This window comes from Portunus trituberculatus, chromosome 49 (assembly GCF_017591435.1).
Source record: "Portunus trituberculatus isolate SZX2019 chromosome 49, ASM1759143v1, whole genome shotgun sequence".
Taxonomy (NCBI): domain Eukaryota; kingdom Metazoa; phylum Arthropoda; class Malacostraca; order Decapoda; family Portunidae; genus Portunus; species Portunus trituberculatus.
This window is the reverse complement of record NC_059303.1, coordinates 15,310,709-15,330,708: the sequence shown is the minus strand read 5'-3', so window position 1 is coordinate 15,330,708 and position 20,000 is coordinate 15,310,709. Positions and strand designations below refer to the sequence as shown.

The window sequence follows — 20,000 nt, the reverse complement described above, 5'->3', positions numbered from 1 at the left end:
ATGAAAAAGAAGAAAAATCACGGCGAAGGATTTATCTCTCCGCCTTCCTTCTTTCCTTCCTTCCATCCTCGGGCCGGAATTTTGTCACCTGGGCGTCAACGTGTCGTGACAGCTTCTGATTCAACACACGCTTCACCTTCTTCTCCTCCTCCTCCTCCTCCTCCTCCTCCTCCTCCTCCTCCTCCTCCTCCTCCTGCTCCTGCTCCTGCTCCTGCTACTCCTTCTCCTCCTCCTCCTCCTCCTCCTCCTCCTCCTCCTCCTCCTCCTCCTCCTCCTCCACCACCTCCTCCTCCTCCTCCTGTTGATGCTGTGACAAACGCATTCGCCTCACCTGATCTATCGAGCGAGCCTCATCTAATCCACACCGACCAGCGATATGATGAGATCCATTCGTCCCTTCCTCCCTAGACTCACCTTTGATCTGTGGCTGTGTGCTAGACGAGTAGGATGGCGTCTCCCGTGGGCCTCCTCCTCCTCCTCCTCCTCCTCCTCCTCCTCCTCCTCCTCCTCCTCCTCCTCCTGGAACTGTCAAGGGAGAACAAGAGGACGTGACTGCTTGGCTTCATAAACAAAGCTGGACGTTGAGAAAGAGCACAGAGTTAGAGAGAGATAGAGGTGATTGAATATGGATGGTTTGTGTGTGTGTGTGTGTGTGTGTGTGTGTGTGTGTGTGTGTGTGTGTGTGTGTGTGTGTGTGTGTTCAGGTTATTTATTTGTTAGTCTCCCTGGTAAAAATTTTGTGGTCAAAGTTGGATTTTTCTTATGAATATTGAGGGAAATGAAGTTGATTTTCGAGGAATTTGATTAGGAAAAGTGGATGAAATAGTGGAAGTTTAAAGTTCTTGATGGTGATGATGCCAGAGAGAGAGAGAGAGAGAGAGAGAGAGTAATATTTTCCCGTTATTGCTTTTCGTTTCTTATAAACTTCACTGTGAAAATAAAGAGCTCCCGTGTGTGTGTGTGTGTGTGTGTGTGTGGGTGGGTGTATGTAATATTTGGCCCGTCACAGAACGACTCCTTTCCAGTGTAATATTTGGGGCCGTAATAACTGGACCCCCCCACCTTAACTTTTCTCTGCTCTCGTTTTCTTTCATTCTCGAGACTTTCATTACATTCTGTCTCTCCTTTATTTCATCTTGTACTCCTCCGCCTCCCACGCTCTCTCTCTCTCTCTCTCTCTCTCTCTCTCTCTCTCTCTCTCTCTCTCTCGAAATTATGAGAGAAAAACATAAAAGAAAGCAAAAAGAACGAGAAATGGAAGTGACATTGAGAAAAATACCATGAAAGAACGATTTTTCACTACTTAGAGAGAGAGAGAGAGAGATGAGTAGTATGCAAATGAACCAGAATATTAATGTTGCAAGTCTTTTTTTTCTACTTTGAGGTTTTGTTCTTTTATTTTTCTCTGACATTTCAACAAGCAAACACGTAGCCAACCATCCAGCCAGCCACCGAACCTCCACACTCCGTTTTCTTCCGCTAAACATCACCGTGGGACACTTATCTATGTATTTGTAAGAGGGCACCAACTTGCATCCAGGCCAGAGAGAGAGAGAGAGAGAGAGAGAGAGAGAGAGGCTTTGTAACTCCCTTTGTTCTATTCTCTTGCAATCAATTTCTATTTGGTGTATTTGTTATTTGATTCTCTCTCTCTCTCTCTCTCTCTCTCTCTCTCTCTCTCTCTCTCTCTCTCTCTCTCTCTCTCTCTCTCTCTCTCTCTCAGTCCCATCAAACTTACTCCATCACACACACACACACACACACACACACACACACACACACACACACACCTGTCTACCCTCTCTTACCTGCTATCACACCTGGATTAGCACAGTCTGGCCCGGATCAAGCCGTTGTACACTTGTCACAGAACCCATTACATTTCATCCTTCACTGGACACTAGAGAAAAATAGATGCTTAAAATCAATAGGAAAAAATAGATAGGAGAAGGTGGGACTAATTTGTACTATAGACTTCTTGATATATCTTTTCAGTGTTTCCGTTAGTCCTTGTATCTTTCTCCGGCTGTGTCATGCAAACTGTTAACCTCTTCAGTACCATGATGCGTTTCCATATTCATTCCTCTTGCTATTTGGTGATTTTGTACAGCTTTTGACACTTATATAAGGGTTTGAAATGTGAAGACAATGGCCATTAATCTTCTGCCCTCCATAGATTCTTCCTAATGTAAATGAAATCTGATCGTATCCAAAAATCATGGTAAAATATGTCTCAGTATTAATAGGGGTAATTTCTACTATAGATTTCTTTGGTTTCATGTAATATTTCTTGCATAAGGGTTGTATATGAGTCTAGATAGATCAGCAGACGTAATGAAGATAGTAATGATATTTTGAAGGTACTTACACATGACAGATTTTTAATGAAAGAGGGGAAACTGACCTGAGGCAACAAATAATTTACAAAAAAAGTCCACTTGTTTGCCAGTGCCCTTGCAGGTCAAACTGTCAGTTGAAATAAAGGGATAAATATCTTGAAATCTCCCTCATAAAAAAAGTTAATTTGTAGGAAGAAGGAAATACAGAGGCAGGTTGGGAATTCCAAAGTTTATCAGCTTAGTTTAAATTGAACACCCAAAAAAACATTACTGGGAACCTGATGTAGAAATAAATAGATAAGTAAACAAAAAGTATCAAATAAGTATATGGTAGTTAAAAAAACAAAGAAAATAATTCGGAAACTTTAAAAATTTACTTCATTCAATATTATAAAGAAGATCATTTGTTTTCACTTTCACACGAGAAACAAATGAAGAAATAAATGAATAAATACAACAAATAATAGTTATATACACATCAAAATGATAAAAACTGTCCTATTTTTTTTTTTATTTGATGGATAGATCGCTTTTTCAGTGGCATGTCCTCCTCCTCCTCCTCTTCCTATTCCTCTTCCTATTCCTCTTCCTTTTCCTCTTCCTCCTCCTCCTCCTCCTCCTTCTCCTTCTCTTCCTCCTCCTCTTCCTCTTCTTCCTCTCTTGTTTAGAAATAATGAAAGAAACTGTCACATTATTGCTCTTTAATTTGATGGATAGATTGCTTTTGAGTGGCATGTCCTCCTCCTCCTCCTCCTCCTCCTTCTCCTCCTCCTCCTTCTCCTTCTCCTCCTCCTCCTCCTCTCTTGTTATCGCAGTGATATATTCGCAAAGTAACAGTAAAAATATATAAATAGATAAAAATGACAAGAATAATTACCCATAAATCAAGTTGCTCCCTCTCACTCCCCCTCCACCCCAACTCTCTCTCTCTCTCTCTCTCTCTCTCTCTCTCTCTCTCTCTCTCTCTCTCTCTCTCTCTCTCTCTCTCTCTCTCTCTCTCTCTCTCTAAATTAACTAACAGATAGGAAATGTGCTTTTGTGCCACGCTTAATGAAGTCATCAGTGCTCCTCCTCCTCCTCCTCCTCCTCCTCCTCCTCCTCCTCTTCATGGAATCAGTGAATACATGAACGAAGCTCTCAAACGTTACAGAATTTGGGGTATCGATACTCTCTCTCTCTCTCTCTCTCTCTCTCTCTCTCTCTCTCTCTCTCTCTCTCTCTCTCTCTCTCTCTCTCTCTCTCTCTCTCTCTCTCTCTCTCTCTCTCTGGTCTATGCGTTAGTTTCATATCTCATATCTCACTTCACCTTATTCCTCCTTCACCTCCTCCTCCTCCTCCTCCTCCTCCTCTTCTTCTTCCTTTGCACTTCCTCCTTCGTTTGCTTCATGTCTGCCTCCTGTGTCTGTTTCTCTTCCCTTTGCTTTCAGTTCTCCCCTCTGACTTCCTTTCATGGTAGGCCTTCCTCCTCCTCCTCCTCCTCCTCCTCCTCCTCCTCCTCCTCCTCCTCCTCCCGTTGCTCTTCCTGCCTTCTCTGCTCGTCTGCCGCATTCCCATCGTTTCATGTCGTTCCCCTCTCCTCCTCCTCCTCCTCCTCCTCCTCTTCCTCTTCAGTCGTCCAGAGCTCCAATTAACCGTTCAGTGTCGTCGTTTCTCCACCAATCAGGAAGAGACACGACATGAACGACTTTCAACCGTGACATCGAAGGAAGGAAGGAAGGAAGGAAGGAAGGAGAGAAGGAAGAGAGAGAGAGGAAGAGAGACGTGCGATATGGTTATGGAAAGACACATGATTTGGGAAACAGGGAGACAGTGTGAGGGAAATGGGGATGAAGGAAGGGGAGAGGAGGAAGAGGAGGAAATGGGGAAGAAAAAGGAAGGTTAGACTAATGAAGAAGGGATTATAAATAGCGAATGGGGATAAAGAGGGAGAAAGATGGTATGATCGGTGTGTGTGTGTGTGTGTGTGAGAGAGAGAGAGAGAGAGAGAGAGAGAGAGAGAAAGGAGAAGGAAGTAGAAAGAAATAGGGAAGGAAAATAAGACAGACAGACAGACAGAGACAGACAGACAGACAGACAGACAGACAGACAAACAGACAAACAGACAAACAACCAGATAAACAGACAGACAGACAGACAGACAGACAAATAGAGAGACAAACAAACAAACAGAGACAGACAGACAGACAGACAGACAGACAAACAGACAAATAGAGAGACAAACACACAGACAGAGACATACAGACAGATAGACAGACAGATAGACAGACAGAAAGACAGACGCACTCACAGACAGACAAACATGCAGAAAGCGACATTAGAGGGAAGGAGGAACAAACTGAGAGACAGACAGACAGACAGACAGACAGAGACAGACAGGCAAACAAACAGACAGGCGCACAGACAGACCGACAGACATGCAGAAAACAACATTGGAGGGAAGGAGGAAGGGAAGGAGCGAGGGAGAGAGGAATGGAAGGGGGTTATGTTTTGCAATGTGCGCGCCAGAACATGCTATCCAACAGGTCGGTAAGTGCTGGGGTGGTGAGGTGAGGGCGCGGGAAAGACGACCTTGGGAGTGGGTGAGTCTGTGTCTGATTAGGCGGGCGAGGAAGCAAACCCATGTTGAAGTTTGTACAACAAGCAACAGAGGCATCACCACTACTACTACCGCCCTCCCCACCCCCTCCTCTCTCTCTCTCTCTCTCTCTCTCTCTCTCTCTCTCTCTCTCTCTCTCTCTCTCTCAAATTCCTTCTTTTTTTCCTTCCTTTCTTCGTTCCTCCCTTCTTTCCTTCCTTATTTATTTCCTTCCTTCCTCCCTCCTTTCTCTTCTTTTTGTCTGACTCTCTCTCTCTCTCTCTCTCTCTCTCTCTCTCTCTCTCTCTCTCTCTCTCTCTCTCTCTCTCTCTCTCTCTCTCTCTCTCTCTCTCTCTCTCTCTCTCTCTCTCTCTCTCTCTCTCTCTCACACACACACACACACACACACACACACACACACACACACACACACACACACACACACACCGTCACCTGTTATCATCCGTTCTCCCTCTCATGTCTCTTCTGCCTCTCCCTCTCTCCCTCCCTCCTCTCCCTCGCCTTGACTGTCAGCCCGCCAGTACGCCTCAGGGTCGCTGCCTCTCCCTCAACACACTGTCACCATCCGTCACTAAGAGTCACCAAATGTCACGCTGCGTCACCACTCCATCGCTCACTGATGGTCTCCTCCTGCTATTAACACTCTCAAAGACGTCACTTTACCGCCATTTTAATGTTATAGTGAAACTCCAAGGTTAAATTGAGCTTAACATGTGTGGTTAATGCCTACCTCGTAATCTTGCTGCCGGGAAAGCACTGAAATGTGTGATGGTAAAGGGAATGTTAACACTGTGAGGTTTGCTTGGTCTTAACGAGGCTGTGTAGACGCGTAGACTTGTGAATATAGATGTGCTTAATTCTTTCAGTACCATAACGTGTTTTCATATTACCTCGGCTTACTATTTGGTGGTTTTTATACAGCTTCAGGTACTTATGTGAGGGATTAGAATTGTGAAGACTATGGCCATTAATCGTCTAACTTCCATAGATACTTTTTAATCTAAATAAAATCGTCCAATCATACCCAAAACTCATATTCAAAATGCGTTCCAGTACTGAGGGTTAACCCGTTCAGTACTGGGATGCATTTTTACCTTGATTTTTTCGTACGATTAGACGATTTTACTTACATTAGAAAGGGTCTGTGGAGGTCAAAGTGATTAATGTCCAGAGTCTCTACTGTTCTAATCACAACATACTGTATGTCTCTGAAGCTGTATAGAATCACCAAATAGTAACCAGAATGAATATACAAACGCGTACTAAAGAGATTAAAGTCCTTGTGATTATCTACATCGTTATTATTAGAATCACGAAAAGTGTCTATGCAGATTTCATTTTGATAGATGAAAACAACATTATCAATCTTCTTGTTCTTAGTGAGTTTTTTATTTTTTATACCATGTTGGCATTTCACGGGAATTTACGGGTTAAAGGGGATACTGTTTAGGTTACCTCCTATCTCAAAGCACACCCGCTAGGAAACCGTTGCCCCGAGTGAGGAAGCCCAACCTACACTCGTAAAGGATTCGAACCCGGGCGCTTGGAGACCCCTCGGACCCCAAAGCACGCATGGTTCCACTGTACCACGGCGCCTCCCAAAAGTTGTGAAGAAAAGATGTGATGCCCTACAGAGTCTATGTTAGGCGTCTCTGCTGAGTTAGAAAGCAAATAGATTCTCCCTTGACTTGACCTTGTTGAGAAAACTTAGTGGTTCGTTTTCAGGTCAAGGTGTATGAATTAACTAAAGGTTCAGTGTCAGTGTGAATAAGAGAACCTCGTTTAATTAATTATCATACTGAGATATTTAATAATTCGCTGCATTAAAGGTTTTGTACAAATGTCTTTATAAGTTCCTACAAGAAAGAAATGAGGGTAAAGAATAGACTCAAAGTTATGTCTTGTATGATGTGAAAAATTGGTTAATCCCTTTTTCAATACTGAGACCTTGATTTTTGGGTATAAGACGATTTTATTTGCATTAGGAAGGGTCTGTGGAGGTCAAAAGATTAATGGCCACTATTTTAATCCCCACATTTGTTTCTGAAGCTGTATAAAATTGCCAAATAGTAACCAAAATTAATATGGGAACGTGTCATGATATTGAAGGAGTTAAAGAATAGATTCCAAGTTGTGTCCTGTATGATGTGAGAAAGTGATTAACCGCTTCAATACTGAGACGCATTTTTACCTTGATTTTTGGATGTAATTAGTCGATTTTATTTGTATTAAGAAAGATCAACGGAGGTCGAAAGAGTAATGGCCAAAGTCTCCACTATTTCAATCCCCCACACTTGTTTCTGAATCTGTATAAAATCATCAAATAGTAACCAGAATGAATAGGGAAACACGTCTTGGTACTGAGGAGATTAAGAACACAAAAAAGATATTTCAGATTGGTTTATGATTGAGAAAAAGACAATTGACTGTGAAATTATCGTCTTAAATTGCAAGAACTTCGAGAAAAATTGAGAGAAAGGATGTGAAAATTAAGGTCAGTCATTAAACACGCCAGTCTTTACTTTCACATCACACTGGAACCAACAAAAGTTCTCTACAGTTTCTCCTTTCCCTTTGTCAGCTAAATAATATGATTTCCTTTCCCTCACCCGGAGAAAAATGTGTTGGTAACTTTCAAGATTGTGAGAATAAACATAATATCCTTCAAAGGTAACTTCTCAGTGTCGCAGTTTCCGTAGGTATCCTCACAAAGACACAATTTTCTTTAGTCAAATGAATAATATAATCTCCTTTTCCTAACCGAGAGAATATGATGGTGTTGGCGGCGTGTGTTTTACTGAAAGATAAGTCGGCCAAAGGAGATAAAATATGGCTTGTGTTTGCGGCAAGGAATTAAGTGGCGAGGTGTAGTGTTTGATATTTTAGCGTTAGTGTGTCGTCGTAAATAATTTCATGTCAGTTGGTGCTTTCAGTTGCAATACAATAGAGTGGTCTGTGCGTGAGTGTTGGTGGTGCATATTGTTATTAACGAAAAGCTCACGTGTTTGTCAATGGATTTTCCTTTGAAGCGACAACACTGGAAACACATCAAGGAAACGCGGTCTAGAGGAGGAGGAGGAGGAGGAGGTGGTGATGGTAGTGGTGGTGGTGGAGGAGTAAGAGGAGTTCGAGGACGAGGAAGAGTCAGAGAGAGAGAGAGAGAGAGAGAGAGAGAGAGAGAGAGAGAGAGAGAGAGAGAGAGAGAGAGAGAGAGAGAGAGAGAGAGAGAGAGAGAGAGAGAGAGAGAGAGAGAGAGAGAGAGAGAGAGAGAGAGAGAGAGGGGAATAAAACAAAAACTAGGAAAATAAATATAATGTTCTGACACACACACACACACACACACACACACACACACACACACACACACACACACACACACACACACACACACACACACACACACACACACACACACACACACACACACACACACACACACGGAATACAGATGTTTAGAAACACTTCAAAATAAAGATGTAAAAGAAAGAAAGGGCAAGATTCAGCATCAAAAAAGAGAACAAAGACAATATCAACAATAACTCTTTTATCTTCATGTATTGCACTCATAATACGTCAAAAATAAAGTGAAAAATACGAGGAAAAGTGTGTAATGAAATAGTAAATAATAAAAACGAGACATGAGATCGTGTGTGTGTGTGTGTGTGTGTGTGTGTGTGTGTCAAGGGGCAGATATGCAGGGACGGAAGGCAATGCATATGTGCGTGATGTGTGTATGTGTAAGTGTATGTTTGTGAAGGAGCATGTGTTGATGTTCTCTGTTTGTATTGCAGAGTGCGAGGCAGCGGGAGAGACACGCGGGAAGACCAGCCTCTCAATCCTATGCCTCAAACACCTCCCATCACCACCACCACCACCATCGCCACAGTCACCACCACCACTATCGCGGAAACTCCCCTACCAACCCCAGCCACCACTCCTGCAAGCTGCCCAGCCCCGCCACACACAGCCGGAGCCAAGCAGACACCCTTTTCTCCGCCTCACAACAGAGTCCACGCGAACAACTGGCCAGAGCACGTTCAAGTAAGTTTTCATCCAATTATTTGTCTCCTCGCTACACTGGAGGTAAAATTCGCCCGTGCGCTGACTTACCGAGCGAGAGAAACACACAGGGACGAACAGGGATCGATAGATAGATAGATGTTTATTGGCCACAAATGACTTGGATTTACTAGTGGAAGCTACTACACAGCTGCTAACAAAGTAACTCGATGAAGCAGGTGAAGTAACGTTTGTTGTCCACGGAAAGACGTTAAGATAATAGAATATAACTACAAACACACACTCACACACATACACACCCACATACACACAGAAAGAGAGAGAGAGAGAGAGAGAGAGAGAGAGAGAGAGTGTGTGTATGTGTGTATGTGTGTGTGTGTGTGTGTGTGTGTGTGTGTGTGTGTGTGTGTGTGTGTGTGTGTGTGTGTGTGTGTGTGTGTGTGTGTGTGTGTGTGTGTGTGTGTGTGTGTGTGTGTGTGTGTGTGTGTGTGTGTGTGTGTGTGTGTGTGTGTGTGTGTGTGTGTGTGTGTGTGTGTGTGTGTGAGGGAGAGAGACAGACGCAGCCAGGGAGACAATGACAGGAACTCAGAAAGTTCTTTACGTAAAGCCTTTTATTTTCCCCCTCTTACCTCTTCAGTGCTTTTCATCGTCCATGGTTTTCCTCCTCCTCCTCTTCCTTCTCCTCCTCCTCCTCCTCCTCCTCCTCCTCCTCCTCCTCCTCCTCCTCCTCCTCCTCCTCCTCCTCCAAATGTTCTACTTGTCAGTCCTCCTCCTCTTGTCATTTCTTCTCATCCTCTTCTTCCTTCTCCTCTTCACTAGAAATAAAAGAGCGACAGGAAGGAGGATATATGAATACACACACACACACACACACACACACACACACACACACACACACACACACACACACACACACACACACACAAACACACACATATACACACATGAATTAGTCTCCGCCCCGGCACACGAGTCCTCAGGGAGTCAACAGAATGAAAACAACCATGATTGAAGGATAACGTAAACATTATTAATTGTGGTGCGTGCTGCTGCCAGGCCCGAGGGAGGGACAGGGAGAGAGAGAGAGAGAGAGAGGAAGGGAAGGAGGAAAGAAGGGAAAGAGGTAGGGATGGAGGGAGGAAAGGAGACACAGGAAGGGACGAAGAAAAGCAGGAAAAAAGCTCTAAAACATAAAACCAGTAAACGAGAGAGAGAGAGAGAGAGAGAGAGAGAGAGAGAGAGAGAGAGAGAGTCAGTAGATATTTCCTACTATTTTTCCCTCATTTTGCCTTCTCTCTCTCCTCGCAACTTCCTCTCCTTTTCTTCTAGTAGTTCTGCTTTTTTTCCATCTCCTTCCCCACCTCCTCCGCGCCGTCACAATGCCTCCACTCTCTCCACAAGCCTCATGCATGTATATCGACGCCACAACTGCCATCCACTTACTCTATACATCCAAACGACCGCCAGCCAGACACTCGCCGCGGAAAAATAGACGACGTGGTATTTTTGGACAGTCAATGGATAGGGAAAAGGGAAAACGGGAATGGAAGGAGAGAGAGGAGAGGGGGAGGGAAGCCAGCACGGAGGAAAAGTTGGTACAGGGATGTCGTTTGAAAGTATTTTTTCCTCTCTCCCGCGTTCTCTCTCTCTCTCTCTCTCTCTCTCTCTCTCTCTCTCTCTCTCTCTCCAGCGCAGAACGTTGATTGCAATTGATTTCGCGTCGTCAGTACAATACCGAAAGTAATAACAATCGGGGGACGAGGCGGGGAGATTGCCAAGCGGCGGGTCAGTAGCTGAGTAATTTGCTTGCCTCCATATCGCTTCCATTCCCTCCACCTGCACGTTCCCCTTCACTCCATCTCACCCACCGCTTGCCTCCTCTACTGCCGCTTCCTCCTCCTCTGCCTCCTCTACTTTACCTTACCTGTCTTTCGTATTTATTTACCGTACCTAACTTGCCTGCTCTTACGTTTTGTACCTTATTATTTTCCTGTCCATATTCCACTTCCTTCCTCTCCAGTCTCCCTGCACCTCCTGTACCTTATTTATCCATTTCTCGTACCCTATTTGCTGTACTTACCTATCTTATTTACCGTACTGTATATTGGTCCATGTCCTCAAACACTTCTGCGCGGCACTTCCATTATTTCAAAAGGTTTTATTTAAATTGATACGAGTTTTTTTAAGGTGTTTGTATGTTTCTAAGGGCAGATTGACACAAGGTTTTTACATTATTAACGGGAGAAATGCTCTTGGAAATCCCTTTAATCATCTTTGTGGCATTGGAAAATAGTCGTGGTGAGAAAGCAAAGCGTTTTTTTAAGGTGTCTGTACGATTCTAATGGCAGATTAACGAGATTTCTACATTATTAACTGGAGAAATACTTGAAAATCACGTCGATCACCTCTGTGGCCTTGGAAAATAGTCATGGTGAGAGAACAAAGCGTTTTTTTAAGGTCTTTTTTTTTTTTTTTTTTTTTTTTGCCTTATATCTACAGTTAGTAGGAAGAAGAGTGTTTGTGGTGGTGGTGGTGGTGGAGGTGGTGGTGGTGGTGGTAGTAGTGGTATACAAACTCGTTGGTGTGACAGATGAAATGGAAATAAAAATAAAAATAAAAAAAGCTGCCATGAAAAATAGATTGAACGCAAAAGGAGAAAACAACAGTGGCTAACACACACACACACACACACACACACACACACACACACACACACACACACACACACACAGAGGGATGTAGCGTGGGAAGTACGGCTGTCCCACCCCGGATAACGTAGACTCTGTGCGGTCTGGTGAGCGAAGGTCGAAGAGGGCCAAAGGCATACGCATCTTAGGTAACGCTTGGTGACGGAGGTGGGGGGCCAGGGAATGGAGGACTGGATAAACAAAGGCCGGGTTAAAGGGTTTTCACACTTAGTTACACCTCACAATTCACACACACACACACACACACACACACACACACACACACACACACACACACACACACACACACACACACACACACACACACACACACACACACACACACACATTTTCACACATTGCCTAATTAATAAACCGTTTATTATTATTATTATTATTACACACACACACACACACACACAATCATTCCTTCTCTTCCTAGAATTACAAAAGTCAATGGTGAGACAGGGAAGATGTTAGAATAATGTGCATCTCAGCCCCTCACATATTTTTTCATCCAAGAGGGAGAGCTGCCAAGGACAACGAAATATTAGGAAAAATGCCCACTGTCAAAATATTAGAAAAAAAATGCCCAAGTACGTACAGAATTTGTGAACTCGTAAGAAGAAAGAAGACGCACAGACAGCAATGCACTACAAATTCTGACATCCTATTTACTTTAACTAATACCCAAAATATTAAAGGATTACTGAACTCTAAAATAAAAACGAAATATTCAAAGTAAGCACTGTCAATTTTACGAACGGCGCCATGAAAAGATTAAAATATCGAGAAAGAAAACACTGCCAGACCAGATGATATTACATTTTCCATATGAAAAAATATACTTTCCGGATAAGTAAAGAAAACAGAAATTCCTTGTAGTGTAAAGATTATCATTTTTCGTATTATTACCATTTGGTATATGTATCTTATATTTTCTAAGTTGTCCTAATGAGAAAAAAATCATTAAGTAAACTCGTTATAACATTTTCGAGAAACAAAAACACAGCTAGACTAAATTTCATGAAAGATTATAACATGTTTCAGTTTTTTTAATGATAAATTGAATATTAAAACGATGCCAACTCTTTTAATAACAAAGGAAAAATAATCTTATCGACCAGTTTTATTTATTTTTTTTTCTATACACTTCCTACGTCTCCATCCTCTTCCCTCTCTTTCTTACTCCTTCTTCCCCTCCACCATCTCCTCCTCCACCTCCTCCTATATACCAGAGTCTACAAGTTCCTGAATATACATGGAAAAATATAAACTAACTCAAATATTGTCGGGAAAGACTAATTTGTTACTTGGCAATGACGGCGGAAGCAAGTCTTGGCTAGGGTCGGGGTAGACGAGGCACGCCAGGTCGCCAAGGATACCGTGTTGTGGTGGTGTGTTCTGATAGTGACAACAATGCACTTCCATCCTCTATCCTGACCTTGTGTGTGTGTGTGTGTGTGTGTGTGTGTGTGTGTGTGTGTGTGTGTGTGTGTGTGTGTGGCGCTGATCAGGCAACTCACAAAGCTATATATGTGGTTTCTAACTCTCTGACTTCCATTATTTACACCTTTCCTTAATTACCAATCACTCTGAGACACCTTTATTTGGTTTACAGCCACATCCGGTCTTTAAACTGAGTAGAAATTGCAAAACTAACTCTTTCCCAAATATATTCTCAGACAGGTATAGAGATTTCATACCTTACCGATAATGTTGATAATTGTCTCGTATTAAATTGAAAGGATTGATTGATTGATGAGTTTTTTTATTTCCGAGATTTTACATTACCAGCATCAAAAACATCAATAATATGGCCAAGTCTGCAGAGATCTTAATCCTTTCAGTACGGGGACACATTTTTCACCTTGAGAGTTGTGTACAACTAGACCACTTTATTGACATTAGTAAGGGTCTATGGAGGTCAGAAGATTAATGGACACAGTCTTCACTATTTCAATCCCCCACAGAAGTTTCTGAAGCTGTATAAAATCACCAAATAGTAAGCAGAATGGATATAGAAACGCGTCATGGTACTGAAGGGATTAACGGCTTCTTAGCAGACATGTTGCTTATCACAAGAGGATTAAAACACTACTTGCATTTTGATGACTGTGGTTCGGGAGATGGATGAGTGAGTGTAGTGGGTGTGTGGGTGTGTGGGTGAGATACTGGTGAATAACTGGTGGATGGACTTGTAGGTGGTGTGCATTGGGTGAATAAGTGAATGTAGTTGAGAGGACGGCTGTACGGGAGAGATAGTGGAGGTGAGTTGAGTTGGTGGGTGAATAAGAGTCAATGGATAAATGAATGAAGTTACATCTGTATGTGAGTGGATGTTAGTATATATAGTTCAATAGTCGAGTGGATTTGTAGATATGGTTGAGTAAGTAAAAAGATGAGATGGCAAACATTATATTGGTGTGTGTGGATCAACATGCTGCCTTCACCAAGCCTGTATTGAAGTCTGAGTCTTGAGACATTTCAGGCACCACGATGTTTGGGTGTCTAGTTTATCGAGCACCAAATGTCCTGAAGCCTGTTGACACTAGGCCGATCTGTCTTGACCTGAGGCTTATATGAATTGAGTCTTACCATCCCCGCGCAGTACGTAGTGAATGTAAACTTCCTCTTACGCCTTCATCTCTTTAACATGGATTAATCTACTAAGGCAAGTAAACTCGTTATAAGCAAACAAACTCCTGGCAACCTGTTACTACCCTTCTCTAATTTTCATTCGGTGCCTCCTCCTTCTCTTTCTCCTACTCCTCTTCTTCCTCCTCCTCCTCCTCTTCCCCTCCTCCGCCTCTATCGTTTACTCTTCATTCTCTTTCTCATTTCCTTTGTCATACTACTCTTACTTGTCTCTTAATTATCTTCATCCTCTTCTTTTCCTCCTCCTCCTCCTCCTCCTACTATTACTACTACTACTACTACTACTACTCTTCCTCATCCTTTATCCTTTACTCTTTATTCTCTTTCTCATTTCCTTTGTCATACTCCTTTTATTCGACCGACTCTTACATATCCTCCTCTTCCTCCTCCTCCTCTTTCTCCTCCTCCTCCTCCTCTTTCTCCTCCTCCTCCTCCTCCTCCTCCTCCCTCGTCTGAGAAACAGTGGTGATGTGGGAGCGGAACATAATCAAGGGCTGTGATTGGCGGGAAGTGCGGGAGGGAGTCGGGATGAGGAAAGTTTGGGAGGCAGGTGATGTTGTTTGTGGTGGAGGCGACGACGGGAGCGGCAGTGGTGGTGAAGGTGGTGGTGGTGGTGGAGGTGGTTGTGATGGTGGCAGGCAAAGGGGGCACCAAATACTTGGCTAAAGTCACTGGGAGCTTAACCATCGTGACTCCTAAGCACATCACTTTGGCTCTTGGGACGCGAGGGAATAGAGGCGATGATGAGCTGGAGAGCAAGTACCATTAAGTTTTATGCGACCATCCCATGTAATTCTGTGGCCCCGTGTACGCTCTCTCTCTCTCTCTCTCTCTCTCTCTCTCTCTCTCTCTCTCTCTCTCTCTCTCTCTCTCTCTCTCTCTCTCTCCTCGTCTTCCTTTGAGCTACAACTTAAGTGTTTATTTTCCCGGCAAACAGGCGTTACTCCGCTCATGCGCCGTTTACAGGCAAGACGAAAACAGGAACAAAGAGATGAAGAGCTTGCTTGATTGTGTGTGTGTGTGTGTGTGTGTGTGTGTGTGTGTGTGTGTGTGTGTGTGTGTGTGTGATGGTGGGAATGAAGGAAAAAACTAGCTTAATAAACGTTAAAAGGAATGTCTGGTGATAGAGGGAATAAAACGAGAGAGATGAGGGTGAGATGAAAGGTGGAAGGCCGTCTCTTTGCCTGCATGAGAAAACGAGAGAGGGAGAGGGAGCGGGAGAGGAAGAGGGAGAGAGGTAGAGGGAGAGGGAGAGGATTGCGGGAGGTGATAGACAAACAGACAAATTATTCCAGTGAACGCAAACAGCTTCACAAGGAGGAGGAGGAGGAAAAAGGAATATAATCAGAAGGAGGAAGAGGAGGAGGAGGAGGAGGAGGAGGAGGAGGAGGAGGAAGTATAAACACACATTCCACTCTCAATAATATCTTTAGCTACACAATAACAAGACACACACACACACACACACACACACACACACACACACACACACACACACACACACACACACACACACACACACACACACACACGTCTACTTATGAGTTTGTGTTCAGGTGTGTGTATGCGTGTATGTGTTTGTCTACCTGTGTGTGTGTGTGTGTGTGTGTGTGTGTGTGTGTGTGTGTGTGTGTGTGTGTGTGTGTATATGTACATGTGTAAGCGTGCATATGTGTGTAAAAACAAGCGAGTTAGCAGCAAGTTCTATACGTTTGCACCAACTGAACCCAACCTGTCCCAACACAACAAAACACAACACAGCAGTAGTGAGAGGCAGGTGGCAATACCCTCGCTAGCATTGGGTGGTAGAAGAGCCGATTTGAGTCTCCCTCCCTCTATCCCCCTTTGCACCACTGCCCTCGCCGCCCCTCTCTCGTGTTCCCGCTAATATCGGCTGCCAGGAAGGGGCAATGCTCACTTTTTTCTCCCTGCGCATGGCCACATTATCGGCAAGGAGAGGCACATCGGCGCGTGATAACAGGAGGAAACACATCCCGAGCAAGGAGATAATAGTAATAATGGAGTGGGGAGTGAAAGGGGAGGGAAGGAGGAATGGAGTGGGAAAGCGTAAGGGAAGGAAGGAAGTGAGAGAGAGAGACAGAGAGAAAGAGAGACAGTGGAAGGGCAACGAAATTATTATTATTATTGTTATTATTGCGGAATATTTGTACGTATATGCATAGATGAGTACTTCACACACACACACACACACACACACACACACACACACACACACACACACACACACACACACACACACACACACACACACACACGGCTGACAATAATACTTAGAGCAGGAAAGTAAGAGAGAGAGAGAGAGAGAGAGAGAGAGAGAGAGAGAGAGAGAGAGAGGAGGGAAAAAATAGGAACAGCAGCATAAAAGCAGGAATTGTAATAGCAGAGAGAGAGAGAGAGAGAGAGAGAGAGAGAGAGAGAGAGAGAGAGAGAGAGTGGGGGATGAGGGAAGGCATAAAAAGAGCAGCATGTGGACGAAAAAAAAATATAAAGAAATCTTGCCACAATAGCCAAGAGAAGATCACTACACGGCAAGAAAGTAAGCCGCAATACACACACCAGCAGGAGGAAAAGGAGGACAAGGAGGAAGAGGAGGAGGAGGACAAGAAGGAGGAGAAAAATGAAGAAAAAAAATCGCAAAAAAAAAAGATGAAACAAGAAAAATAAAAGAGAGCGCAAGAAAAAGGTGGAACAGAGGAATATGAAAAGAAATAATACGAGAAAGAAGATAAAGAAGCAACAGAAACATGAGTAGAAGAATAAGAAAAAAAAAAGGAGAAAGAGGAGAAGGAACAGCAACCCCGCCGGCGTAGTAGAATCAGAGACGCAGGGAAGCAGAAAAGCAGAAGCAGGAGAAGGAAGCAAGAAGCGCAGAGGGAGGCAAGCAGACAGGGAGGTAGGCAGGTAGGCAAGCAGGTAGGCATGTAGGGAGGTAGGCAGGTATGCAGGCAGGGAGGTAGACAGGCAGGCAGGCAGGCAAAGAGATAGGGAGGGGAGAGGGAGGGAAAGACGCCTCCTAATAATACAATCATCGGAAAAGAATTATGCAAATATCCCACCGCAGCTGACTTGACTCCACCTCAGTGAGTTGTGAAGCTCCCTCTGATCTGATGCCTTGATTCCTCCTCCCCGAGCACCCCCCAGCCACCAGCCACCTCCCCACCAGCCACCACCAGTTCCCTCCAGCCCCCATGAGCCCGCTCCAGCCTATGCTAGCACTTGAAAGAAAGGCAGGAATAAGAAATCTGAGCATAAGAAAATGGAGTTTGTGATCTTCTCGTAGACACAAAGACAAGAATGCTGTGATCTGGAGTCTAGATGCCCTCCACTAGCCTCCTCCAGCCTCCGCCAGTCAGGCAGACTATTAGAAAGAAAGGCATGGAGTCTCGGAAAAAGGGAAGAGTACTTGATTCCCTCGTAGATAATAATATGAGAATCCAATGGTCTGGTACCTTCACTCCCTACACCGACCGCCGCCAACCGCCGCCACCCAGACAGAATACTTGAAGGAAAGGCAGGAATCTCAGAGGAAGAGAATACAGTTCATGATTTTCGCGGAGATGCAAAAGCAGGAATACAAATTTGACATGGAAGGAAAGAGTGTAGCGTGTGATCTCCATGCCTGCGCCAGAGTACGAGAGTGATGCTTGTGTGCTTGAATGGAATAGATTTGCATGTCCTCGCGAGTAAAGTGACAGATTGATGCTGACTAATGATATACTGGAGATAATTTGTCGTTTATTTTATCATCTATTTATCGTCTTGTGTAGGAAAACAGTATGATTTTACAAGTACGAGAGTGATGCTTGTGTGCTTGAATGGAATAGATTTGTATGTCTTCGCGGGTAAAGTGACTGATTGATACTGACTAATGAGATACTGGAGATAATTTGTCGTTTATCTTATTTATTTATCGTCTTGTGTAGGAAAATAGTATCATTTTACACGTAACTGGAAATTCAAACTGGTAAGAACACATGCTTGATTTCTCCTCATTCATTTTCCACCTCGTGATTGTCAAATGAGACACTGCGATGTAAAATCCCATTAGAAACACTGTCACACCTTCTATTCAGCGAGACTCAACTAGAAATGGAAATCTTAAATAACAGTAATTACTTTTTTCATCTCTAAATTCAATTCCGCCTCGTGATTATAGAAAGAGAGACGCCATTAAATACAACCCCATAAACGCCAAAGTACCATTCACTCAGAGACATAAGTAAATATTCATAATGACAGTATTAACCCCTTAAGTACCAGGACGCGTTTCCATCTTCATTTTGGTGACTATTTGGTGATTTTATACAGCTTCAGAAATTTATGTAGGGGGATTAGAATAGTGAAGACTGTGGCCATTAATCTTCTGACCTCCATAGACCCTTCCAAATGTCCGTAAAATTGTCTAATAGTATACAAATCTCAAATATCTGTCCCAGTATTGATTATAGAAAGACAGACGCCGTTGAACAAATCCCATGAACATTAGCACATTATTCAATTTCAGACACACAAGTAAATATTCATAATAACTTAATACCAACCCCTTGAGTATCAGGACGCATTTCCATCTTCATTCTGGTGACTATTTGGTGATTTTATACAGCTTCAGAAATTTATATAAGGGATTAAAATAGTGAAGACTGTGGCCATTAATCTCCTGACCTCCATAGACCCTTCCTAATGCCAGTAAAACCGTCGAATCGCACACAAATCTCAAGGTAAAAAAGTGTCCCAGTATTGAAGGGGTTAATATGAGCATCCTGCGTAGCACCACATGTAATAATATTCCCCTTGACAGTGTTCCTTTCGTGTCGCGCTCTGGATAAAGAAAAAGAAAATGAATAAATAATAGCAAAAACAAAAATGCCAATCTCCTTTCATGTCACGGATACGTAAATGGATATATAACCGAATACGTCTCTCTCTCTCTCTCTCTCTCTCTCTCTCTCTCTCTCTCTCTCTCTCTCGCTCTCGCTCTCGCTCTCTCCACGTGTCCGGATAGCCAATGTTTAATCCTTCTGTCTCCCGATGTTAAATTGAATCAAGGCGAGCGGGGAGTGAGCGGAAAAAATGGCCTGGATATTGGAGCATTAAAGAGTGAAAGAACGTGAGGCCACACACACACACACACACACACACTCTCTCTCTCTCTCTCTCTCTCTCTCTCTCTCTCTCTCTCTCTCTCTCTCTCTCTCTCTCTCTCTCTCTCTCTCTCTCTCTCTCTCTCTCTCTCTCTAGTGCATTGTTCTGGTTCGATTTTGGCATTCTCTCTGCTCGTTTGTGTTGTTTTTGTGTTGTTTTCATATTTTAGTTTTTTATTTTGCCTTTTTTATTTGTTTTTTTAGTTTCATAGATGAGAGAAAACCCGCAAGTGTAGATGAGGAGGGGGAAGAGGAGGAGGAAGAGGAGGAGGAGGAGGAAGAAGAGGAGGAAGTGGAAGAGGAAGAGAAGCAGAAGGAGGAGGAGGAGGAGGACGAGAAGTATGACGAGGAGGAGGAATACAAAGGAATAAGGAAGGAAGAGGAGGAGAATGAGGAGGAAGAAGGAAACGAAGAAGACAAGGAGGAGAAAGATGAAGAGAAGAAGGAGGAAGACAAGGAGGAGTAAGAGGACGAGAACGAGGAATACAAAGAAATAAAAAGAAGAGGAAAAGGAGGAGGAGGAGGAAGAGGAGGAAGA

At 43.5% G+C, this 20,000-nt stretch overlaps 1 protein-coding gene across 4 annotated transcripts in view; it reads left to right on the top strand.

Annotated features, from left to right (window-relative positions):
* The window catches only part of LOC123499351 (Down syndrome cell adhesion molecule-like protein Dscam2), a 210,437-nt gene that overhangs the window by 162,453 nt on the left and 27,984 nt on the right, over positions 1–20,000 (top strand). For all 4 annotated transcript variants that reach the window (XR_006672958.1, XM_045247250.1, XM_045247249.1 and 1 more), the window contains exon 4: positions 8,727–8,976. Coding sequence is in view for 3 of the 4 variants with exons in the window: in XM_045247250.1 (XP_045103185.1) it covers positions 8,727–8,976 (250 nt within the window). In the remaining variant the exon portion in view is untranslated. The remainder of the gene's footprint in view (positions 1–8,726; positions 8,977–20,000) is intronic.